Here is a 26,288-nt window from a genome sequence, read left to right as displayed (position 1 = left end):
CAGCCATGTGCAGAATAAAGAAGCTTTTAAGTATTATAAACAATCAAAACGACAGAAAAACCCAAACCCAACCCAGCCCCCCAGCTCTTGTCTGCAAGCTCTGTGTTTTAGCTGCATCATCAGAAATAAGTCCCCTGCTGATATGCAAAAATTCATTGTCCCTATTTCCTCTCCACCAACGCATCTGTAAGAACATAAGCTTGTCTGCTTAGCAGGTGGGATGTGCAGTTCCAAAATGTTACAGGTTTCAGCTAGCTGTGTCTCTTTCTGTTCTTTAAATTGGCCACGTGAGATGAAGCAGTTGCTGAGCCTTCAACACAGATTCTCACTTGCTATGAAGAAAGGTTTCTCAACAAATCCCAGAGCCAATAACACATTAAAATCTTAATAAAATACAGTTGCATCCCAGAGTTTAGCTCCTTCATTTTGCTTTGCAAATTTCAACCTATGTTCTGACCAAGCTTTTTGCAGTTAGGTTTTTCCACTGGCCCAGTTGGTGTGAACATACAATGTTTTAGTGCTCAAACTGGTCTAACGAGCAGTTTGAATGACAAATTGTCCCATATCACAGTGCAGGAACCTGAATCATTCTTGAAAGACACCTACACGTGGTTTTCATCAGACTCAGGATTAGCACAGGCGGTGGCCAGCAGAAGACTTCTATGCTTAAAGCAGCAGTGGTTAGTGTTGAGTTAATATCAGGTTTGGGTGATCATAATTTCTGTTTTGTTCTTAAACAAGGAATTTCATTAGAAAAAAAAAAAAAAAAAGGAGAATGAGGTGGTCGTCTTGGTTTCTGATATTCTAGTATCCTATACAACTTGCAGAGATGATTGCTATTTAGGATTAAAAAGTCTGAATACAAATGCTGTAAAATAAATGTTGATGAAGGAAATGCAGGTGGGTTATTTACAGAGAAATAGGTCAATTGTGTCACTTAATGGGCAGTTCATTTGCAGAATAGGGGAAAATTTAAGAACACAAAGCGTAGCATAAGAGTCATGAATTTTATCATAATTATTGGTGTTTTGCTTGTGAAGAAATACTAATTGGAGTCCTACCAGGAACTGCAAATTATAGTCTTATACATCTGAACAGAGAAGAGTGTGCTTGCTTCATTGCACACAATGATGGCACTTCTACATTGGGCCACACTCGGAAGATTTATGCAAAACACAAATGTGTACATTTCTGAGCTGCAAACTTTGTATGCAATATCAGTTGTACAAAGATCATCTCTTCTACCTTAAAAGCTGGTACAACTATGAGGCTTCAGGGGATGTAGGGTCATGTGGTAGAAGCATTGTTCAATGCACATATGCAGAAACATGGTGATGGACAGTAGTAGCTGGAAGAGAATTCCAAACCATACAACAACGAGAACTATTTGAAGGACAAGCTAAAAAAAATAAGAAAATAGAGTGAAAACAGGGTGCAGTACAAAGAAAACAAAGGACTCCTCAGGCAAGATTTTCAGAAATTAATGTCTGAATATCAGTTCCTAAATCTTTCTGTAAGTATGTGAGCTTGATTTTTTTGTGAGGTGATAAGTAGCCAGGAGTTCCTATTTGAATAAACCATATGGAGGTGCATTTAGTGTATTGATCTGAAACATTAGAAGGCTAAAATGTTACTATTTAACATTTTCCTGAGAAATTAAAAATTTGGGAAACAAATGTGAAGCATCCAAACAGGAGGATGTTTCTAAAGAAAACCTGGTGGGTTCTGTTGTAATGCCAGTCTGTCTTTCACCGTCTTTCAGTTCCCAAGCTGAGAGCGAGGGTTTCAGAAACTGTGGCAAAGAGAAATGCACAAGGGAGTCGGGAACTGTTTCATTTCAAAATTGTCCCTCATTTTTTTTTTTTTTGTTGGTATGTGAATATTCTTTTGAGGTTGGCCATGACTTCTCAGCTCAGAAAAATCAGATTAATCCTAGTTTTTGATGTCCCTCCTGTGAGAAAATTCTCTTTTAAACAGTTGGTATGAATTTAATCCCTTCGCATTCCATTCTCAAGAATGCTGTAACTACTGTTTGCAAGAAATCCAGGATGCTTTTGAAAGGACAAGGAAATATTTCATTCAGAGTTCAGCCTGGGTACATTCAGGTAAGAGAAAGATGTTGGGTAGACAAGAGGAGACTACAAATTAAAAAACAACTTTGTGTGACTGCCCCCCGCAGCTGAATGCAGGTCTGTGTGTTCACATTTAATTGATGGACGATTAAAAGCAGGAGAGCTGTTGAGCCTGGTGTTTCAGGAAAGAAATCACCCTTAAATTCAGTCACCACCTCTTCATGCTTTTCCGAGTGTGTGGTGTGGTGCTGCATGAGCAAGCGCAGGCTGTTCCCCTTCTTTCTCCCTGTGGGATTGGCCTCTCCGGATTTTAATTTTTTTTTTTTTTTTTTTTTTTTTTCCCGGTTGCTGTTAAGAGTTCTTAAAATCCCTCGTCTCGCTTGTATCAAAGCGGCACTGGTTCGGTGCACAATGCTGCACCCAGCATGGGGCTGAGTGGTCACAAGCTGTCCCGATCTTGAGGCCCAGCAGCAGCCAGGATTTACTGGTTCCTGAGCCCCCGAAGGAGGCAGGGAGGAGCACCTGGGAACCTGTGAGTCATTCCTAGTGCCAAAGGGGGCTGGGGGAGAAGTCTGACCCATTCCAAGTGGAAGATTCATCATGGTATTGTGCTATTTCACTGTTTCCACTCCAAATGGATGTTATGGATAGATTTTTTTTCAATAAATAAGAATTAATTTTTGACACTGCCAAGAAAATAAAACAGATTAGGGATTGGTTAGGGCTGCAAGAATGAAAACATGTGATATTACATTGTAGTGTTGAGAAACAGCATATATCCAATTACTTTTGGCGGTCACCAGAGGCTGGAAGAAATAGGATATATGCATCAGTTGTGTAAACAACAGCTTTTCATCTTGAATATGCCAGAGTCAACTTCTTTGGTCAGATAGACTGGCTTCTGCTCTGTTCAGGTTCTGTGATACCTGCAAAGTAACAAGGGGATACAAGCGATAGGACAAGAGGGAATGGCCTCAAGCTGTGCCAGGGCAGGGTCAGACTGGCTCTTAGGAAGTATTTCTTTGCAGAAGGGGTTGTTGGGCATTGGAATGGGCTGCCCAGGGCAGGGGGGGAGTCCCCATCCCTGGAGGGGTTGAAGAGTCGGGTTGACCCAGCGCTGAGGGATCTGGTGGAGTTGGGAATGGTCAGTGTGAGGTTCATGGTTGGACTGGAGGAGCTTCAAGGGCTTTTCCAACCCAGATGATTCTGTAGGAAAAAATGAAAAAAAAAAAAAAAAAAAAACAACCCGAAACTGGAGTTCATATTCCAGCCCCTCAAGTCAGCTATTCACAAGCAGGCCACAACACACAGGATTAGGTATTTCTTGTACTTGGACTGCAAATACAGGAAAGAAAATTTGAGAAGGCATAATCTGGAGCTATACAACAATACAGGTAAAATACATTATGATTGGCATGCCCACAGGAGAGGAATAAGGATGCATTCACATCCATAATGGACTTCATGCTGGGCACCGTTTTCAAATGATGACCTTGATGCGGTATCTGTGTTATGAATAGATGTCTGATTTTTGGAGACTGTGATCTGCTCATGTTTCATTATAATCATAACGGTAATATTATAAGGAGAAAAAAAAAAGTGGAGATTCTAAACAGCGTCTTTCAGAAGTGTCCTGGGGACCTATTGGAGATTCAGAAAGGGCCTTCTAATTCTGTTTCTGTTTATCTGATATTACTTACCTGGGATGACTCTTTCCTGAATCATGGTAATTTGTGCTTGTCTGTCCCCCTGATCTTGTTAATTTTGTATTTAAAATATAGTCCCACTAAAAATTAACATTTGCAGTAAAAGACAAATCCAACATGTGCTATTGTATCCCCAAAAATCTTTTAGTGGGCTTCAGTTCTTGAGTAATAACTAAATTAATGCACAAGTAGAAGAATCCTGCAAGGTCAGATATTGTGGTGTGAAAGAAAGGAGTTGGATTGCAAAGTAGACAGATCCAGAATTGTTATAAAATGGTGAAGCTCCTTTTGTTAGGAAAGCTTTTCTTTCTCATACCAAAAGATAACATAATCAAATGTAACGTTTTCCTTCTCTGCAAAATTAAACACATTAATTGTGTATTAGCTGAGTGGGTGTTTACCTGAGTTAGTTGTTTAGAGTACTGCTCTGGAGTCCATGCTGTAAATGAACTGTCTAGACTGCTGGAATTAATCCAGTTTATCTGGAGAACACCCTCCAATTTGTCATAACGTGATAACTGAGTAAATCTCACATAATCTGCTGAATTTGAATATGCAGGCTATTGAAAGAATAGGGAGCAATCTGACAGATACCTGGGAGGAGGACCACCACTTGGCTGTGGCTGTCATCTTTTTTGTTGTCTCTTTAGTAAGAAAATCAGGTCACCTCTTGTTTTATTCCTGGATCTGATATGTATTTTGTATGAACGCATCTTTTTGTTCAGCACCTTACAGGATCCTGATTCATTTAAAAAAAAAAAAAAAAAAAAGAAGCTACAGTACTGTATGATAGTATAAATAATTTTATTCAGTTTCTATCAGCCACAAAAAGGGTGCAGCTGTGTTACATGTTTTTTTCTCTAGACTATATTTATTACTGTTTGATTTAATAGCCGTGACAATATATTGAGGCTTTCAGTTTGTATCTTTATTTTTGGATCTTTTCAGGATGAGACCTCTGGATGATATGTAAAATATGCCAGTTTAAGTAGACTGTAGACAGTATCATGTCTACTCTTCATGCTTGAGTGAAAAAGATCTGTCCTCCTTCTGGTCAAGATGGCTATGTAAAAGGTAGAGGTGGGGAGTAAATTTCCAAGGCCTGACAATGTGCTTTCTGCTGGGCAGGTTGAATGCCACCATTTGGGATGCCAATGCTTCCTGATCCCCATACCCTCATCTTCCGCTTCGTGAAAGGTAGAAATGATGGAACATAGCATAGAAGGAAGACCCATTCTCAATGCTAGTCACTGAAAAGATTCCAAAAAAATACAATGCAGTTTAGCTCACCCTGGTATTTCTCCAGTGTTGGCGCTTAAAATAGGTTCATCCCCACCTTTTAACTATGTCTTAGAAAAAAAAGTGGTGTTCTTCAGACTTTTGAACTGTGTCTAAAATGTATTGTACTTCAGGTTGTTGCATTACTTCTTTGAATGCCTTTTTGGGGAACATATGGTATGTGAATGGCTGTATTTTGACTGTAGAAAACCAGAGTCTCTCTTTACGTCCACGTTCAAATTTAAGTTTTGGATAATGATGTAAACCTTAAGCCTTCAGTAGAATCTGCTCAGGTCTGGGAAAATCGGGCTTTTGTGTTCACCAAGTTTCACTTAAGTACCTTTTATAGTTGTGTGTCCTCATTCTGTAAAGCGTGGATTATATGAGTAGGTTCATTTAGAATGGTTGTGCCAGGAAGTCATGGTTGGATTGTCCAGCCCTTAAGAACTTTCTCTTTAGAAACCTAGCTGTTCCGATGCCCAGCACTGAGCATGGCACTCTTCAGAAGACCTCCCAGGAGCAGTATTCCTGCAGTAATGAACAGAGATAGTTACTTTAGATATGACTAGATTCAAAAACAGGAATGGAAGAATCTGGGAAGAGATGAACACAGAACTCACGGGAATTCTGGGTGCCTTGTGTTTGTGTGTGAAGTATACATGCATGCCCTTGGCTCGATGAAAGGGCTTCAAAATGTCTGGCGCTATCTTTCTGGAAGGGTTTGCTCCTTCTGCAGTGCTGGGAAGGTGGTTTGAATCCCCACATGCTCGTGGACTAACGCAGTACCCATTAGGATGGAGGTGAAGCAGTACTACAAGTGAAAACCTGGAGCTGTGGCAAGCCAAGTTCTGGTTTTGACCGTTTTAGTGTTGGCTCATCCTTTAAATAAAGGATAATAAGGCAGTGTGTTTCCTCTTAATCTAATCCTCATCAGACCCATCCAAGGCAGGGGGTTGTACCATGTCAGCTGCTAGTGTTGGCTGCCACCTTCTTAGAGATTCACAGCAACACTTGGGTATACCAAATGTCGTTGCCGTGAATGTGAAACATTGTGTTCCTGAAAATAAAAATGGAGTCATCCCCACTTGTTCAAAGCACACTTATCTCCCCCTGCATTTCTTCTCTCCGTCATGATACAATAACTGCTGCAAGATTTCCAGTGTGTATATCAAGTTACAGATTAGTGCAGGCCCCTGTGGTTCTTGGAACAGCATGGGGCTGTTTTTGTTTACCGATGACATTTATCCTCTCATTTCCTTTTGGAAGCATGACAGCTTCTAGCTGTCTGATGGGAAATGTACTTACAGGACCTTCTTTTCATGCTGTGTCTGACGATAAACACTGCAATGCATAGTATTCGTGTCTGCTTGCTATGGAGCCGCTATTACTACTTTCAGCAGTCAGTCTGGCAGGAACTTGGCTGGAAAGCAAAAGGGTTGCTAAGTGCAATTATCTTCTCTTGCAGGAGGAGACCGAGAGCGGATGACGGCTAATCATGAGACGTACCTTCTTATGGCGAGCACGCAGAATGACATGGAGGATTGGGTGAAATCCATTCGCAGGGTTATATGGGCGCCATTTGGAGGAGGTGAGTCAGTGAGGAAACGTGCAAAACTCCCAGGTACTTAAAGACATGTAAGGGTTCTGCTGTCGTCTCTCAGTCATAGCCAGAGTTTTGAAGTGGAGGAGAATGGTCTAGATCTTTCAAAAAAAGTGGAGTAAACCCTTTGTTTTCACTTGCAATGCAGGTATCGGGCATGTTCTCATGCAGAGGGCTCAGTTAAAAGGCTTTAAACTGTCTGGAACCACTTCACTTGATGGGGATAGCACATGATAGTGCATTACCAAGGCAAGGGGAAGTTTTCACAGAAGGTTGGTCTTCTATGAAATCAGCTTTCCTGCCGGGAGAAACAGGGTAATCCCTTTGATCACCAGCTAAAAAACCATCCATGTGTTTCATAAACGCCTGCTACAAGAAGCTGTCAGTGATTCTCCTGCAAGTGAGAACTAAGACCAGTAATAGTTTTATATAAAGCTATGCACTGCAATATAAGCCTCACAATATTGGCACTAGCAGTATAGGATTTTTTTTTCTTTTGATCAGCATACCCAATAATTTCAGTAGTACTGGATCAAAATTTATTGCTGAATGTCTAGTTGTCATTTTAAAAAGCTCTCTTATGTTGAAGGGGCTGCAAATTATTATCATCATTCTCATCATTATTATTCTGGTGATAATGTCTTGTCCTGGTTTGAGCCCAGAGGGCAATTGAGCACCACGCAGCCATTCACTCACCCCTTCCTCCCCAGTGCTGAGAAGGAGAAAAATTAATCAAAAGGCTCAGGAATCGAGATAAGGACAGAGAGGGGTTGCTCACCCATTATGGTCACAGGCAAAAGACAGGCTCCTTAGGGGAAGAAAAGAAGGACATTAATTCGAAACACTAACAGTGACACTTAACAGACAGAATGGGACAGTGAGAAGCTTTACCATATCTTTAAAAAACACACCTCCTCCAACCCCTCCCTTCTTCCTGGGCTCAGTTTTGTTCCTGATATCTCTACCTTCTCTCTACCTCCTCCCTCCAGAGGGGCAGGGGATGGGGCTGCAGTCAGTCCGCTGCTTCTTCCTCCAGGGTGATGGGAAGCACTCTTCTGCATTCTTCCCCCTGCTCCACATGACGTTCCTCTCACGGGAGACAGTCCTTCACAAACTTTTTCTGTCGTGAGTCCTCCTCACGGGATGCATTCTTCTCAAGATGCTCCGGTATGGGTCATCTTCACGTGTTCCAGTCCTCCCAGCGCCGGAGTACAACAGCGGGGGCTGCTTCTTCCCACAGAGTCGTTGGGGGTCCTCCCCAGGCCACGGGCAGATCTCTGCTCCTCTGGTGACCTCCATGGGTGCAAGGGGGTGGCCCTGCTCTTTCACCACAGGATACAGGGGGGCTGTCTGCTCTGGAGCACCTCTGCCCCTTCCTCCTTCTTCCTTCAACTGACGTCAGTGTTCACACAGGTGTCCTTCTCGTAACGCCTCCTCACAAGCCCCCTCCTCCCAGGTTTCCCTTCTTAAATACGTTATCGCAGAGGCACAGCCACCATCGCTAATTGGCTCTGTTTCTAGCCCAAGTCCATGCACAGAGCTACAAATAGAAACCAAATCTCCCGAGTCCTGACCCTGTGCTTTCTTCACCAGCCCCTCATTTGCTTTTATAGGGCAAGAGCTATTTCTAGCTTCCAGCTGGGAATCCTTCCAGCCACCATGAAAATTCTCAGGACACCGTCATTGTTGTAGGAGTGTTTAATGCCAGTTACTGAGGGAAGAATCTCACTGAAGACTCCCCTGTTTTCTTAAGCAAATATACTGACTCAGGATTATTTTTATTGGGAAGCAAACAGTTAACTCCCTGGAAAACATGAGAATAGATGGAACATGCTTTTGGGTTCAGTCTTCACGGAGAAGATTTGACCGTGATAGCAAGGCAAAGGCAGTGTCGTGGGAGGTGTCACCATTAAGAACTGTGTTTCTAGCATGTCCCCCATTTTATTAACTACTCATTACTTAAGTTGATAGTCTGAGCTATCTTAACATGTCTTAATAAGCTCTGTAATTATGTATGGCCAAACACACTCCTATTTTTATTATCCCTTGCTACATGGATGTTGCTACAGCTGCTGCAACAGTATGACCCTTCTAAAGAAGGGCACTTCTTGCTTAAGTTGTCTAAAAGCCTGACTTTATGAGCTGTAGCCACCAGAGTTAAAAATCTTTTTATCTATTACATTAGCTATAAACAAGATACTGGAAAGTTGTAGTCACATGATGATGACCAGCCAGTAACAAGTAATTACTTGTAACACAAAATTATTTCAGACAACTAATTAATCAAAACCCCATCTTCCTAAATTTCAGTACTAGATGGTAAACCACAACAGTCTGGTGTCATACAAGTCAAGTGCCACTTTGAGTAACATACTTGAATTTTCTGGTTCCTTTAAGCACTGTAAGCAAGCTCTGTGTGTGCATATGCAATGGATGTGTCTTGGTGAGCCAGTAATATTTAAAGTTTGTCTAGCAGTGGGAAAGGACTCCTGGTACCAGAGCAAGGAGCTCTGTAAATGATTAACCATATCATTAAATTGTTATTTGTTAACCTGTGCTAGAAAGAGAAGGTGGGAGGGGGCAAGTGGGAATCTGCTAAGGTGATCAGAAACAGCTTGGGTTTTGCACCAAAAGAATAAGGTGACTGGAAAAAAATCTGAAAGGGAAAAGAAATGTAAATGAGTCAGGGCATGCAATGCCTGTTTGCACATGAAATTCCTTTCCTGATTAGATTAAAAAGGCAATTTTTTACAGGAGGGAAAGGCCTGAGCATTAACTGCAGAGCTTGCAACTAAGGGGGAGGGAGGAGGCGAGAAGAAGGAGCATGAGCATTTTAGCAGGGGTAGTAGCAGTGTAAGGTCTCCTGTGGGAGCCAGACACAGCCTGCTTGCTTTCCAAGCTGCCGCACACCACAGCCGCCTGAAGTCAACTCAAAGTCACCCGGAGGAGCAGACAAATCTGCGTTGCAGCGGCTGCCTCCTCTCTGTCCTTCCCCTGCACCTGCTGCGTGCGAGGGGCTGGCGCGGATGGCAGCAGCAGCAGCCGTGGCTGCCATTGCCAGGCGTGGAACCAGAGGGACCGAGCAGGCTGAGCATCCCTGCGTGGAGGCACGTATTTCTCAGCAGCTCCCCAGGATCCTGCCGGCAAAGATGCGCTGCTGCCGCATCTGACGTGCCTCTCCCGTGAGAGCTCCTGGTAGTTCGAAGGCAATAAAACAAGCAAGAAACCCATGAGAACATCAGACTGGGTGCTGGGTGTAGAAGAAGCCTTTTGAAAGGAATCTGTGATGGACAGAGAGCCTTCTAGGCGAAGGGGCTGTTGTTTTTGCTTCACGATTGCAGAGATAAAGGGAGCCAGCAAGGAGTATCGTATCTCGGAGGATTCTTCAGTGGCCTTTTTGGTATTGTTCTTCTCATTACCCTTGTGCGCTGTGAAGCACTGACCTTTTCCTGTGGAATTGGAGTCTCTGCCACTCAACCTCGTGTTCCAGCTGGGAGGAAGAGGTCTTTCTCCCCCTCTGTGCAGGCACTTCTGTTTGAATGGAAGATACATTTTTTTGCTGAAACTCTTTTGTTGTGACATTACATAATAAACAGTTGTCTTGCCGCAGGAAATAAAAGAACCGAAAGGAAATAGAGACGGAAGGAAATTGTTCCCCAAAGCAAAACTGAAGCAGGGAAGAGAACATTAAAATTACTTTAAGCCCTACCCAAGATCTAGAAGACCACAAATCTCCTAGCTCCAGAGGAAAATACACTATTATAAAAACTCCTCAGCAGTCAGTGATGATGAGCAGTCATAGTGTTTCGTCTGGATGCAGCTGGTGAAGGAAAGCTTTGGAGGGACGTGGGGACTCTGGCCTGTATGATGCCTGAAGACAGAAATGCTGGAGTCCGCAGCCCAGGTGCCTTAGCAGCAGCTCCTTTCCTTCCTAAAACTACTTATAGGAGAATTAAACGGTGTTTTAGTTTCCGTAAAGGTAGGTCCATTCTGTCGCTGTGTTCTGCTTTGCTAGTGAAGCCATGATTTCTGAGAAGTCACGGGGGCTGTGTGTGCAGGGGCAGATGAGAGTACCAAAACAAAAGGCATTAAACAATGCAGATGCCAACATTCCACAAATGATTTATTTACTTCTTTGTTCATTTGTTTGTAGCTGGCCAGCTGATGCTGTGTCCTCTACATAATAGCCTGTGAATGGGCTGCCTGAATGAGGTAGCTTGAGACAAGGTTATTGCAGAGCCTCTAAGGAAAGAATCAGTGCGAGCAGTGGGGGAATCAGACCTGTGATGCTCTGAGTCACCTATTTGTCTGGCAGAACATCAGGAAGAAGAGTTTGGGTTTGTATTTTGTCTGTGAGTGAGGAGGGGGGAGAAGAGAGAAAGCAAAGCAACATGATAAATGTGCATCTGTGCAGAAGACTAAGTCCTTGGATTCAGAGATTTCTGATGGATTGAGGTGTAGCCCTACAATACACTGTCCTGTTGCAAGTGCTGCATTGCCACTTCATCCTGCTGCCCTGCAGCCTGCATTTGCCTTTCCACCTGCTGCATAGAGATGTTTAAAGCTAGTTTTCTTCTGCATTGCACATGCTCCTGTTGAAGCAGAGCATGGCAGTACTGGGGGAAGGAGGGCAAAGAGGAGGCTGGCTCTCAAGATATGTTAGCTGGAAGCACTGGAAGGGAGATGCATGTCTGAGAAATATCAGTGATGTCAAGGTGCTTGGGATGAGTGGGGAGAAACTGCCTCCATGATGAGGACACAAACTTTGTCTGTGGGAAGAGGGGAATATTGGTGCTGCCTTAAAAACTATGCTGGACAGAAAAATCCAAGTAAAAGGGCTAGATTGTCATGTTGTTCTCAAGTGTGAGAAATGATCTTACACAGGACTTATACAAATATAATCATCTTCATCGCCTGTTCTTCCCTAAAGTGTTCCTCCATGCTGCCATTTGTCCTTTTGCAAGACCATGCAGCTCTTTGCTCACAAGACTCAGTGGTGAGGCAGTAGTATCATTGCTTTTGAGGGTTGTGTGTGCACAGGCAGTCAGGGGCAATGCCTTGAAATGAGGGATCACAACTGGTGAGCGACTCGCCGCAGAACTACAGCAGAGATCCACCATCACCTGCAGCTGAGATAGCCTTGAAAGCTATTTGCCCCCTGTACCCCCACTCCCCAGGGCCAGCATTGCCCTTGGCTGCTGGAGTTCAGTCCTTCTGGAGACTGGCCAGGAGGATGTGGCTGTATCCGTATGAAGTGTGCTAGTGCGTTTCAAGGTATCGGTGTAAATTAGAGCCGCCTTGTGCCCCATGTATATACTTAACTATTTGAGAAATGTTTGGAAGTTGAATAAAGGATGAACTGATAGTTTTGCAGACAGCTGCCTTTGTGCCTGGGGTGCAGCCTTAGCTGCTCTAAGAAGAGCTTCAGCTGTTGCTTCTTTCTCCATATGTTCTGACACAGAAACTCTTCATGTCTAAAACTCCCAAGTGAAGATGCAGCGCTTGGGGCAGAGGACAGAATAATGGAGGCCATGCTGCTAATTTGCTTTCCTCTACATATAATTTGTTTGAGTTGCTTTCTCATACACGTTTTCTGTCAACAACGTTGTCACAAGGCCCCTAGATCAGAGCTGGAGATTGCTGGGTGCACATGTTTAACTAGATCCATGTTCCACTAAAGTCAACAGAAAGATGAACATTAACTGGACTTTCAGTCAAGTCTTTACTAGGGTTGTACAGGCAAATTAGGCTAACTAATTTGTCTTATTAATTGGCATACTGAATTCTTATAACTTCATTTGCAGATTGTATGCGTAAGTATAAAAAAAGGCAAAACTAGCCTTCTGCAAACCTAGTCCATACTTGTGTAAAGCAGATCAGTTAGTTCTAAGCTGTGCAACACGATGTGGAAAATAAAATTAGCAGGGAAAACCACTGGCTAGTCATTGAAAGAACTGCAAGGGAATCGTGACATTGTATGCTTAGGCAGAGATACATCATCATCTTCACTGATGGTACAAGGTGTGGAACCCTTCTTGGAAATCAGATCAAAGCTGCATTGTGATAGGCACCGAAAAATTAAATGTCAGACCTGTTTGGAGGTCATGTCATAGAAGTCAGTGCTCAGAGGGCAGCATCTGAAGAGGGTCACAGCCAAGTGTCTTTAAAAATCTGATTTAGAGAAGATGCTCTCTGTTTAAGTACACCCCAGGAATCTTCTGAAAGCACATGCAGGGTAAGTGGGGAAAGCAATAACTGAGGGTAACTTTGCTGGCATGCAGTGGTGAGAACATTCAATAGCATGGTGAATTTGGGTGAGCAGAGTTTTGGAGGAGGAGTTGGCATTGGCCACGGCCAGAGAAACAGTGCAGGTCCTGATGTGATGGACCGTGGTAAGTTCCTGGTGATGTTTTTAAAATTGCCTCCCTTCCTTTCTGTCCTGTAGCTAGTTCTGCTCTTATTTCAGAGTTGTTTTTTCTAAGCAGTAACTGCTGGTGTGCAGCTGTGCTAAACTCCAGGGCAGGAGTTTATCTTACCTTATCTACTGCTGGCATCACACTGACTGTGGGGTAGGAGAAGGCTTGAAGAATAGAAAATGAGTCAGGCGGGAACAAAATTCTGCCACTGCTATTTTTGGTAAGATTTTTCCTCTCCTGTACATTACAAAATTCTGTAGAAAAGAGGAAAATACTGCCTGCCTTTGATCCACCTAAACCAGCACTTAATGCTGGGGAACACCAGAGCAGAAAGCTGATAAGAAATAATAATTTAAAACTCCATATTAAGTGTTATGTGGCCATGACAGCCACTTCTGTGTGTTATTCCAGGACCTTTGTTCCCAGTCCCGCTGTTTAAAGCTGTTCACCTGATCTGTTATTTTCACTGTCGATACTGATGTAGAATTGAGAGCTGCTTAAAATTCTCATCCAGATCAATTCCTTTGACCTTAACTGACCCTTTCTGATGAGTATAGCCGATAAACTCAGAACTTGCTTTGGAAGGACAGAGATCTGCTGCTGCATATTGAGAGAACACATGTACAGGTGTGGGCCCTCTGTTGAAAGGATCAGCCCTCTGTAATTTATGCTGTCTGAAAATTATGCTATCATCTGAATTGCTGAGGGGTGCTTTGGGAAAGGCAGAAACCTTCTGGCTCGCTGAGTGCGTATACTGTGGTAGAGCTAGAGTGGCAGGTGGGCTTTTTAAAGCTATTCCTTATAAAGCAAGGACACAGAATTGCCACCTAGATCTTTCTTCTTTTTTCTTACTGAATCTAAAGCTTAGAGTCAATAGACTTGAGATGTGACCCCTACCTGTGTTCAGTAGCTAAGGAAATAATTGACTAATAGCATTCTTAGATTTTTAAAAAACATACTCAAACTGTGAATATATACCATTGAAAATAGCACAGTGCTTTCACAACTCCTGACATATGTAGAATTTGGATATAGCACTGTAGTGTCTTTCATAAGCTTTATGGGTATCTGTTAGGTTTGGAAATGCAGTTTCTCAAAATGTTTACAAAACTTCTGCCACGGGAATGTCCTAGTTAATGAATAACTGCTCAGCATGCCCTTTACTAACATGTGATTTTTCTCTTTGATGTTATGCGTGATCTTGGCTTAATTGGATATAGCTTTAAAGACCTACAAGGGCCTCTCTGAAAAAGCAGTTCTGCTGATTAAATCTAATGACTGGTCAGAACTGGAATTCTGTACATTTTGCTGCCTTCCTCCAGTGGTGGGGAAGCCAAGCTGCTGCCAATCTCAAGGTTTTTTGTTGGTTTTGTTTGTTTGTTTCCCTTCTGGCACCCTATCCCCAGGATAAACCAAACCACAGGTCATCATTTTGTGCATCTGTGCATTTCTGGATTTTGGAGACATTGAGATTTCGGAGGAGAACTTGGGTTTGGATTACAACATGAGTTATGAGGGCTCTCTTTTATTTATTTCTTCACAGAGGTGTTCTTGTTTAGTTACTATAGTAGAAATTTACTTTTGAAAAACAGCATGTGGAATAATCTGTGATTTTGGTTCTGTTGTGGTCTCCATAACTTGGACTGTCATTTCCTTGCTTCTCTGTAAAGGAGATGCTAGTAGTTATGAGGTATAGCTGATAGGGTTCTCCATTGTCTGCCTCTGCCAACTACTAAGGCAACTGTGTTTGCAACCACAATTCTTCACAGCATTGCTGTTGCTTCATAATAGTCAACGTCTTAGTCGTCATAAACTATTAATCTGCAGTATCTCTGTTGTAGTTAGTTGTGATGTAAGAGTGGATAACGGCGTTAGAAAGGGACAGTGGAAGAAGGTGCACCTTACAGGCTGTCATGGCTTTTCCAAAACAGTGAAAAACCCAACTGACACCAGAAAGGTGATGAACAAGGTAAAAGCTGTGGTAACATGATGTGGAAGCAGAGTTGTCGTTGTTTCTGCGACTTCTGCCCCTGCAACAGAGTGCTTTTTCCATAAGGCATCAGCAAGTCTGTAACTCCAAGTCAATATTTATGTAGGTTTATCATGACTGATTCCTTTCATGGCCAAGTGCTGCCTGGTGCCGTGTTCTGCACGTCAGGTGAAGGAAATATTTCCTTTGGAGAAGTTCAGCCTAGACTTTGAAACAAAGCCAAGCCTGCCTGAGATGAGTTCCAAACCCAAACAAATTGGGTAGTAGATGGTAACTTCAGACGCACTTCAAGGTGTGATGTGGTGATTTTCCATGAGACTTTGGTCTTAACTTTAGGTTATTGCATGGTTGTCGGAATTACCATGCTAGCTATGACTTCTCAAAGCTGAGTGTGGAGCTCCTCGTACCTGTGAGATAGATATGGTATTATCACCATTCATGTAGATGGGGAGCCAAGTCCCTGAAGCTTTATGTGATATGTGAGGATGATGAGGCACACACCTACTCCTCTGGCCGTGAAGTATATATGTGGCCAGACTCAATGTAACTGTGTTCTGAGGACTGTGGAGGATCTGAATCCAGCCTGTCAGATCTGAGACAACTGCTGTAGTTATTCTTTATCTCCTTCAGGCATTCCTAGCTATGTGTATTTTAAGTGTCTCAATGAAACTCACTTCATCTATGGTATACCTTATTGCAGTTAGTATTAGAAACAATTCAATATTTACACTTAAGGGATCAGAACTGGGAAATTTAGGCTCTGATTTGGATTTTTTTTTTCTCTTGGCACTGGTTACCTCTCCATCGCATCAGGTTTTATTTTTCCTCACATATAGGTTTTTTAAGGTTTTCTTCATTCAGTACCTATGAATCACCTACAGTGATTACAAAGATGCTGTGAGGCTATGCAGGGCAGAAATCAGGAGGTCTAAAGCCCAGCTGGAAATTACCCTGGCTTCAGCAATCAAGGATAACAAGAAATGTTTCTATAAGTATGTCAGTAGCAAAAGAAAGACCAGGGAGAGTATCCATCCCCTGCTGGATGCAGGAGGAAACATGGTAACAAGTGATGAGGAGAAGGCTGAGGTGCTTAATGCATTCTTTGCCTCAGTCTTTAATAAAAAGACTAGTTGTTCTGAGGGAATCCAGCCTCCTCAGCCAGAGGACAGAGACTGGGAGAACGAGCCCCCCGCAATCCAGGAGATAGTCAGTGACCTATTGCATCACATGGACACACACAAGTCTATGGGACCTGATGGAATACACCCGAGGGTGCTGAAGGAGCTGGCTGGGGTGCTCGCCAAGCCGCTTTCCATCATTTACCAGAAGTCCTGGCTGACCGGGGAGGTCCCGACAGATTGGAAATTGGCCAATGTGACGCCCATATATGAGAAGGGTCGGAGGGATGATCCAGGAAATTACAGGCCTGTCAGCTTGACGTCGGTGCCCGGGAAGCTGATGGAGCAGCTCATCCAGAGTACCATCACACAACACATGCGGGACAACCAGATGATCAGGCCCAGTCAGCATGGGTTTATGAAAGGCAGGTCCTGCTTGACAAACCTGATCTCCTTCTACGACAGGGCGACCTGCTTATTGGATGAGGGAAAGGCTGTGGATGTTGTTTACCTTGACTTCAGTAAGGCCTTTGACACCGTTTCCCACAGCATTCTCCTGGCAAAACTGGCTGCTCGAGGCTTGGATGGGCACACACTTTGCTGGGTAAAAAACTGGCTGGATGGCTGGGCCCAAAGAGTTGTGGTGAATGGAGTTAAATCCAATTGGCGGCCGGTCACGAGTGGTGTCCCCCAGGGCTCTGTTTTGGGGCCACTCCTGTTTAACATCTTTATTGATGATCTAGACGAGGGGATCGAGTCTAGACAGATGACACCCAGTTGGGTGGGAGTGTTGATCTGCTCGAGGGTAGGGAGGCTCTGCAGAGAGATCTGGACAGGCTGGAGCGATGGGCTGAGGCCAACTGTATGAGCTTCAGTAAGGCCAAATGCCGGGTGCTGCACTTGGGCCACAACAACCCCCAGCAGCGCTACAGGCTTGGGGAGGAGTGGCTGGAGAGCTGCCAGTCAGAGAGGGACCTGGGGGTGTGGATTGACAGCCGGCTGAACATGAGCCAGCAGTGTGCCCAGGTGGCCAAGAAGGCCAATGGTATCCTGGCTTGTATCAGAAATAGGGTGGCCAGCAGGGACAGGGAAGTGATCTTACCCCTGTAGTCGGCACTGGTGAGGCCGCCCCTCGATGACTGTGTTCAGTTTTGGGCCCCTCACTACAAAAAGGACATTGAATGACTCAAGCGTGTCCAGAGAAGGGCAACAAAGCTGGTGAAGGTTCTGGAGCACAGGTCTGATGGGGAGCGGCTGAGGGAACTGGGGGGGGGGTTTATTCTGGAGAAGAGGAGGCTGAGGGGAGACCTCATCGCCCTCTACAGCTGTCTGAAAGGAGGTTGCAGAGAACTGAGGATGAGTCTTTAACCAAGTAATGAGCGATAAGACAAGAGGTAATGGCCTCAAGTTGTGCCAGGGAAGGTTTAGACCAGATATTAGGAAGTATTTCTTTCCAGAAGGGGTTGTTGGGCGTTGGAATGGGCTGCCCAGGAAGGTGGTGGAGTCCCCATCCCTGGAGGTGTTTAAGAGTAGGGTTGACATAGCGCTGAGGGATATGGTGTAGTTGGAAACTGCCGGTGTTAGGTTAATGGTTGGACTAGATGATCTTCAAGGTCCTTTCCAACCTAGATGATTCTGTGATTCTGTGATTTGCTGCTACAATACAGAACCAGGTTTGTTATATCCATCTAATGTCACCTTTTGTACATGAATCGCTTGTTACTTTCTATTTGTCTTTATAAATACTGGTTGACACTAGTTACAGACACCTTAATGCTTTATAGTTGCCACCTGTTTTCAGTACATGTTGTGTTGTGGTGCATCAGCAATTTATAATATAGGAATGATTTTTTCTCCCACTGCACGAAAAACCCTTATTCTGATTTTATTTGTTATGTATCTGACATGCTTTGAAAGCCAATTCTAAAATGAAAGAAAGAAGGAGAAAAAGGCAGCATCTCAAAAAAGGTATTAATAGGAAGTGATGTGTTTTGACTGCAGTGTCATTACGAATAGGAGATTCAAAGCAGTCTGGTAGGTTTGAGAACTTACTCTTTCCTCTGCAAATGTAAGCTTCAATGTGCACATTACTGATTAAAAAATGTTAGCATGGAGAGAAGAAAGTATAGCCAACAGGACAAAGCTTTTTCATACTAATTGTACTGGCAGTGGGCATGAGATGTAATTGTACATCATATAATTGGAATATCCTATCTTAAACTGATTGATTTTGTTTGAAAAGAGGCAAAACCTCTTGTCTTTAAAACCAAGAGATCTGACGGGCTCTTGAAGGAAAGCTCAGACTGTGTGTGCCTAGGACAAACTGGAGTAGGATGGCCAAGTCCTACACCTAAGAAGGTATAACCCCAGGGAAACAGCTCTGCGGAAAGGGTGCCCTGGGGGACAGTAAACTGTAAGTGGACCTGGCAGCGAGTAGGGTTTGGCTAAGTAAGCAGTCTGGGCAGTATCAGCAGGACCAGAGCCAGCAGAGGGAGGGAAGTGATTAACCCCCTCTGCTCAGCATTTTTTGGACCATATTCCAAATACTGTGTCCATTAGAAAGAAAAAAGAGCGGGGGAGGTAAAACTGGAGGAAGTTGAGCAAAGGGCCACCAAGATGCTTGGGAGCTAGAACACATGCCCTTTGAGGAGAGGCAGAGGAATCAGCCAGGAGAAGGGTCAATTTGGGGGGCACTGAACAGCAGCCTTCTTGTGTATAAAGAAGGACTTTGGAATCCCCAAACTCCTACAATCACACAGATTCTTTCACTGAAAGTCAGTTGACCTTCCTCCTTAATTCCACTGTTTTCAGAAAGAGGGTCTAGAAAATGGAGGGACTTGAGGATTTCCTCTGTGTTGACCAGCAGCAACCCTTAACTCAGACAAATACGGGAAACCTGTGTTCATTTAATACTCCTGCCATCCCCGTGGGCAGTTTGCAAGAGGTTAGGAAGGTATGTAAGAATTAAGAAGACATACTTTAACTCCTCTGCCAGCATGAAGAGGCTGAACTTTGCAGACACCAAATATTCCACATCAGTCAGTATTCTTCTAAGCTTGACTCACTCTGAAATTTAAAAAATTCCTTCTTTAATTGTCAATTGTTGGGTTTTGGGTTTTGTACAACATGAAAAAAAGTGAGCTAATAAAGAGTGACTGTGTGATGTTCAGTCCCCTTACCTATTGCTGGTTTTGGCATCCACAAGTGTGAGTACCATCAAAATCACCAAATACGCTGCTCTGCATCGTGAAATACTTTCTGGATGTCTTAGCTGGACATCAGTTACTCCCTCCAGTTACTTCCTGTGCTACAGTAAAAACGATTGCATTTAAATACAAACCCCAGATCTTCAGTATGGGTGACTGACAGCTTACTACCCTACCTTGCCATAACATCCTGCAGCGTATGCAAGGCAACTTTCCCCCCTACAACTGAGATGTTGATTATCTTTCTTTTGTTGGAGGAAAAATGTACACATTGAAGGTTGCCCTGAAGGATGCTCCAATCTGGATGCTACCTTAGCTTGTGGTTATTTGTTCATGTAGTTGTAGTTTATGGGTGAAGTTTTTGGTCCAAAAGCAAAATCTGACTGGCTTAACTTTGGGCTTTTGTTAGAAAAAGCAAACCAAAACAACTCTGTTCTCCTTGCTGAATATTTTTAAACCAGTAGGAACTGTGCACTTAGTGAAGGGCATAATTTGACTTACTGCCCTTTTTTTTTTTTTTTTTTTTCCAAATTCCAGTGTATGTAATTGGAAAAGGAGCCTATTATTTGGTCTTTAGTTTCTGATCACGGTTGCCTTAGAACCATTCTTTGTCTTGCTATAGAAATATACATATAGAAATCGAGTTGCCTTCCCTCAGCCCCAATACCGTTCAACAAATGGTGGTTTGAACAGTTGATGGAGAGAGCTTCCATCACAGATGATGTGCCTGAACATTAGTGTGATGCTGGCTATGATGGCTGGCTCTGCAGTTTGAAAGGGAGAGGCAAAATAGGTTATGAAGAGTAGCTGTCTTTTCAGTGGTAGCGATAATATCCTCAGATCAGGATTGAAGTTAATTCTGTCAAAAAACCTTCATGTTCTTCTGAGGTTAAGTATGAATGCAGGTTTCCTGCAGTTTGTCTGACATATTTCACCTTTAATGTCAGGATCTTTTTTCATGCACAAAGCTTATTGTTGCTAAAGCAGACAATGATAATGCAATTGGTAATACATTATAGGAATTGTCTTTGTTTATGTGGGAGAACTTAATAATTTGGTTTGGGAGCAATGAAATCCTGCATTATATTTATAAATCTTTTTCCCTCCATGTGTAAAGGTAATGTTTAGATGCTGTTGAAACTGATACAGGAGCTACTTATTTTTTTATAGATAACCAGGCATGAAGCAAAGAGGGTGGAGATGTGTATCACTTCTGAGTTGGAAGCTTTGTGACAGAAAATCCTATCTGTATTATTTCTATGTTTTCTGTGCTTATGGTCTGAAAAATCATTTACAGTATTTTATTTTAAATAATGTTTCTGAGCATTGTTGTAAAATATGTCAGCATTATATCTCCATGAGAATATCAAAGGTGAAATTGAGCATTTTATCCTTAAGAAAGGAGTACGTTAATTGTCCATGCATTTAAATGACTTGTAAATTGCATGGGTTGTAATAGAAGACATGGGTTCCTCAAATGTTTTTACGAATCTCAGCCAAGTCAGATCTCTCTTTTTCATGCAGGTATTTTTGGGCAGAAGCTGGAAGATACTGTCAGATATGAAAAGCGATATGGGAACCGTCTGGCTCCTATGTTGGTGGAGCAGTGTGTGGATTTTATCCGGCAGCGGGGGCTAAAGGAAGAAGGCCTTTTTCGATTGCCTGGGCAGGCTAATCTTGTCAAGGAGTTACAGGATGCATTTGACTGTGGAGAGAAGCCTTCTTTTGACAGGTAAAACCCTCCAGCTGTCCCCCACTCCCTGAAGCCTAGACGGGACATGATCTGCTCTGCTGGCTGACCCACAGTGCTGTAAAACACGTGGCAGCAATAGATTGACATTTTTTTTACAGGTTTTTCAGTATGTTTCCTATTATCACTCTAAAATGTCTTCTTTTTTTTTTTTTTCTTTCTGACTTTGATGTTTGATTTCAAAGCATTTCTAAAGAATTTCCATTTGTGAAAAGCTGGTTAGGAAAAGTATTGCTAATGGTTTGGCTTAGTCAAAAATATCTTCCACAAAGGAAGAATCTCTCCTATCACCAATTTCAGTATGTTCTGTTACCTATAAAACTGACTGGAAGGGAAGTCTTTTATGTATTCCTTTATAATTTTTGGCCCTTGCTCTTAAAATAAAAGTCACTGTGACTGTTATAACAAACCTACATGATTTTGAGGGTCCAGGTCCAATTTGTATTGCAATATTTATACAGTTTTGCAAAGCTAACGGGAATTTTCTGGGCCAAGGAAGAACTCAGACCTGTTCACACAGCTGAGTATGACGTCAGCCGTTTGTAAGATTAATTTTTTTGTGCAAGTTCAGCTCTCCTCCTATAAGCATTGACAGTGGTGGCCCACATATTCAGAGTGTGCAATCAGAAACAGAACCAGTGGATTATGAATGCCACATAGCCTTTTTAACTCTAATCAGAATTAATCGATGGTAATGAAAATCCAGTTTAAGAGACTGTTAAACAGTGGTTGTCCTCAGTGTGTGTCCTAAGTGACATCTGTAACACACCTCCAAAATGGAATAGGGATCCTTCACTCCAGTTGAGGGTCTCATGTGAATTAAGAGGAAGAGGCAGTTTACATTTATTTTGTGGGACCTTTGACTGATAGCAATGCAAGTAACAGGAAGGAAAGCGTAGCTTTATCTTTTAGTGCAAAAACATGCCATGATACGAACCTGATTGCTGGATATCATTTACCTCCCTTCCCTGTTCCTATGAGGTGAGCAAATTTGTTATGCATGAAGGTATGCGTATCACAGATACACAAAAGGCAGACATCTGTAATGCTATTTTATCTCCAACAGTTTCCTCAGTCCTGACCCTCACTTTAAGAAATGTCAAACATTTATAATGCTCTGGAAAAGAAAAGTGAATTGTCTTCCTATGAGGTTTATTAGTTTTTCGTTGGATGGTGAGAGTTAGGATAATTAACCAGAAAATAGCTTTAAGGAGCCAGAGGACTGTGGAAAGTGACAGTGTTTGTAGGATACTCACTGACTGTTCAAATACTGTGTAACTTAAAAACAGTAAAGAAGCACACATTGAGTATGTTTTCCTTACTTGGACATTAAGAGAAATATTACTGGTCATGTGTCTGGGACAACCTCTACCAGAGATACGGGTACAAAAGGTTATTTTTTCCATGCCTGTAAACCAAATAATTGTGAAGGACATGCTTAAGTAAAGAAGCCACCCCCAAACTCCAGGAAGATGATGAACACCCCACAAAGAGGTACACCTTGAAAGAGGTGCAGAAGTTCTATCTATTCAAAACAAATGAGACCAGGGCTCAGCTGCATAATTTTTTTTTTTTTTTTTTTTGCAAGGTTATCTAGCAACATCTGTAGCACACACTAATGAGCCCCAGGAACAGGCATGGAAGCTGAGCTTTAGCAGATGAAATGGAGAAGAGATTTTACATGCTACTGCTGTGAAGAAGGCACATAATCCCTACTACAGCAATTAGAAACATCAGCAGGAGTTGCCTATAAATCGCTGGTCCTGCAGTTCTGCTTCTGAAGCTGAGAATTTATAGAACACTGACCTTGTATGTCTGCATGTCTCATTGTGAAGGATACTTTTTCTATTTACTTTTTCACATTTGAGCTTGGAGCGGTGTGATTTAGGTGCAGTAATGGTCCAGAAGTCCGGCAGACGTAAATTCTGTTCTGATCTCTGCCATTGTTTCCAAGTCGGAGCGTGGCAAAAACCTTCATGTATTTATTTGATCTTGATCTTATAATTGGATAAGATGTTGCTGAAAAATCATGAGCTATGTGTATAAGAATAGAACCAGCATTTGAAATTTCTCAGACTCACAGAATGAGAAAACCCAGTAGCTGATCTGAAACATCCAACACCCCAGCCCCCTGAGTATGAAAACTGGAACATCAGCATTTCTCGCAGTCTTGGAAAGGGGAGGTACAGCTGCTACAACTGAAAACTGCTGAGGCCTTTTATGTGAAGAAAAAAAAAAAACAAATTTAAATGTCAGTTTCAAAACAAAAATCAATAAATACCTCGCTCCCTCTGTATGTATCTGCACATATTATGAAATGTGCTTTAAGGAGCTAACAGTGCAATTGGGCAGTCGTTCATGCTTGCTGCTATTTGAGATGTCCTTGGTATTTCCAGTACAGCTCCACCTCTGTGTAAAATCGTCCCCTCCAGGGAATCCATTTTGCTTGCCCTTAGGGTATTTGTTTCTCTCTGCTTGTGTGGCTTTTATTTTAAATTTAAAGTCCCTCGGCTCCTTTACAAATAATACATTTGTAATGATACAAAGTGGATTATGACTATTCGTTCTGTAAAATTAGCATAGTGAATATGGCACTGCATAAGGAAAATAACATAAGGTGTTGATTCTACAATTTTTACCTAGAAGGAGTACAAAATTGGATTTCTCTTTCTATATTACCTCTTTCCATCTGTTGTTCATCACAATTACTACAAGATGACATGAGAGTTAAGATTGCTCAGGGACAAAAAAACACTTGAAATATCACTGAAACAAATATTAATACTCATGTGATTGATCGATGTATGTGGCTTGGATTTTCATAACTCCTATAACTGATGTATATAGTCCAGTAGTTCAGAGAGTTTAGTTACATAGCTTACCTGCCTGTATTTGTGTGTGTGCACAAGAGAGAAGGAAAGCACATGAACGCATATTTAGTGAAACAAAATCCCTATTACATTTTCTCAGGGGTATGAATTCCTCTAAAGAAGAACGCAGTACGTTACGGAAAAAATATTACTTACTGCTCTAGTCACCATCACAATCAGTTGAGAAAAGGGTATGTAAGTGGCAGTATGTGATAGCTGGCAAAGGCTAACTATTATTTACTGGAGCCAAGTAGTCCAGAATGTAGAAGTGGTATGTTCCTGTGCATTTAATCACTGGGATTTTTGAAGCAAAATAAGACAATGACAAGGAAGGTACCACTGTAATATCCTCAAGGTGAGAAGGACCACATTCACAATTGTTCTCCTCCAGAGACAAAGAATGTTTCAAAACTTTGGTGAATGCAAGAAATTGGACGTGTCTTAGCGGGGCTGCAGTCTGCACTGGCACTGTACAGACTGCAACTAGACATTGACTTGGAAATCTCTGGTTATGTAAGTTATTCTTTTATTTTCCAAATACAAGCCTGTACATAAGAATTTGTTTAGAAGCAGATAGTTGCCCACAAGGAAGGGGCTTTATTCCCTTCCTAGTGGGGAAAATGCAGTAATTGCTAAACAAAATATTTTTATGTGAAATGAAGTCTTTACTAGAAAGCTGGTTCCTGCCAAACAAAAATGGCCTTAGGCCTGTGAAAATTCCTGTTTGTTTCTGCCTGTTCCAGGCTTCCTTCCCTGATTCTCACAATCTGCTCATCAGTTGTGCCTCTGGAGCCCCTTCCACATCCTTTCTAATTCCAGTCCTCTTTCCAGCTAGCAGAAATAACCTCTGCATATGGCACAACTTAAAGAGCTAGTCTAGCAATTCAATACACATTAGGAGACACATTTCTACTGTGATGCGGGGGTCATTAAATCAGTTTAATTGGTGTCCTGCTGTAGGAGAGTGGTTTTAGCTATTGGCAGTGAATGAGTATTTGTAGTTGCTTTGCATGAATTTCAGTTTCAGAAATGGTGTGTCAGCTGTGTTTTAAAAAAAAAATTTAAGAAGGGAGCCATGTACTTCACTTGCCGATGACAAATGACTTCTTAGATGGCCACGGTCACTTTTAAGAAAGGATGATGTTTTGTTACTCTGTGGAAGGTCTGAGAGTGTGTTTTTTAAAGCATCCTTCCTTAGGGTTGCAACATTTGTGGCCTTCTTTTCCAGTAAACAAGAACAGGTTGTTTATTTGTGGTGTTTCTCCGTGTCTTATATATGCTTGCAACCCCTGCAAAATCTGCAGAAACTTAACAGCCTTTGTGAACAACCTATCAAATGATAAAATAATTTAGCAGCGTATTCACTGGAGCGGGTTGATTTTTTTCCTGATGGGAACCCATCTGTTTCTTAGGCCTCTGCTCACCTTACCTGAAAACACTTGTGTCTCTCTTTTTTTCTATATTTTTCTAAGTAATTTTTAATGTCCTTCCATGGAGTTTGTCTTTTCATTTGTCTGTCCTAAGTTGCTGTCTTCATTGCTGCTTTTAAAGCATGACTCTCTAACCTGAGTGAATTGGCTGCTGTTATAATTACTGAAGCGTGTGTCTAACTTGGAGTCTGTCAATCTTCTGTATTCCTTCCAGGTTTACTCCCCTCAAAGGCAGTATGGATTGTAAAAATATGAGCACAGGGACAAAGGAGCAGAACGTGTTTGGTTTTTTTCTCTGTCTAAACAGAAAAATAAGAATTGAGATGAGTGTTAACTTAATGCAGAGCTGAGGCTCTTGTAGCAGCAAGGAGAGGAGGACAGACAGCTTAGGGCTTAAAATGGTAAATCTTTCATATATATTTCACAAGTTCTAGGCAAAATTTCAACAGGTGCTTAGATTAGACACGGTGCTGCTTGTACTAGGTATGCATTATATAGGAAAATGATATGGAGAGTAATGCTGTGAAGATACCTACACAGGGGAACAAAAATCACGTAGGTCATTCAACCAGTTACGTTACGCATTTGACCTGACCTTTGAATTTCTGGACCAAAGCCTGACTCCCAAAATCAGTTGAACCAGTCCTGATTCACTGTAACATTCCTGAGCACAGGCTTTGCCCTCCTAGCCTCTGGGCACTGGCTTCTCAGCAGTAACAGTGCTCTGATTCTTTCTATAAGTAGTTACGCACATTTGTAATACTCCCTTGATGTTGCTTACTCAGAGTTTCATCACTGGTTTATCATGGGCATCTTGCTTAAGCTATCTGCAGGCTGGCAGCAAAGGTACAC

The 26,288-nt window shown here is 42.4% G+C and overlaps 1 protein-coding gene and 1 long non-coding RNA gene across 11 annotated transcripts in view; one reads left to right on the top strand and one right to left on the bottom strand.

Annotated features, from left to right (window-relative positions):
* The window catches only part of ARHGAP24 (Rho GTPase activating protein 24), a 228,870-nt gene that overhangs the window by 185,841 nt on the left and 16,741 nt on the right, over positions 1-26,288 (top strand). For 6 of the 8 annotated variants that reach the window (XM_074867554.1, XM_074867557.1, XM_074867555.1 and 3 more), the window contains 2 exons: positions 6,522-6,644; positions 20,911-21,118. In XM_074867554.1, coding sequence (XP_074723655.1) covers positions 6,522-6,644; positions 20,911-21,118 — 331 coding nt within the window. Of the gene's footprint in view, positions 1-6,521; positions 6,645-9,494; positions 10,636-20,910; positions 21,119-26,288 lie in introns of those variants that run through there. The other 2 variants (XM_074867556.1, XM_074867561.1) reach the window with 2 other exon arrangements.
* LOC141943064 (uncharacterized) lies at positions 4,566-8,216 on the bottom strand. 3 transcript variants are annotated; one of them, XR_012628838.1, is made up of 4 exons: positions 6,563-8,216; positions 6,362-6,476; positions 5,397-5,584; positions 4,566-5,028 (listed from the first exon to the last, which is right to left on the bottom strand). It is a non-coding gene; the product is annotated as an uncharacterized LOC141943064 (long non-coding RNA). The 3 variants fall into 3 exon arrangements; XR_012628837.1 differs by having other exon boundaries at positions 4,566-5,584; positions 6,563-7,464; positions 7,568-8,216; XR_012628836.1 differs by having other exon boundaries at positions 4,566-5,584.

This window comes from Strix uralensis, chromosome 4 (assembly GCF_047716275.1).
Source record: "Strix uralensis isolate ZFMK-TIS-50842 chromosome 4, bStrUra1, whole genome shotgun sequence".
In the NCBI taxonomy this organism is placed as follows: Eukaryota; Metazoa; Chordata; class Aves; order Strigiformes; family Strigidae; genus Strix; species Strix uralensis.
The sequence above is the reverse complement of the archived record's forward strand: the minus strand, read 5'-3'. Positions and strand labels throughout refer to the sequence as shown.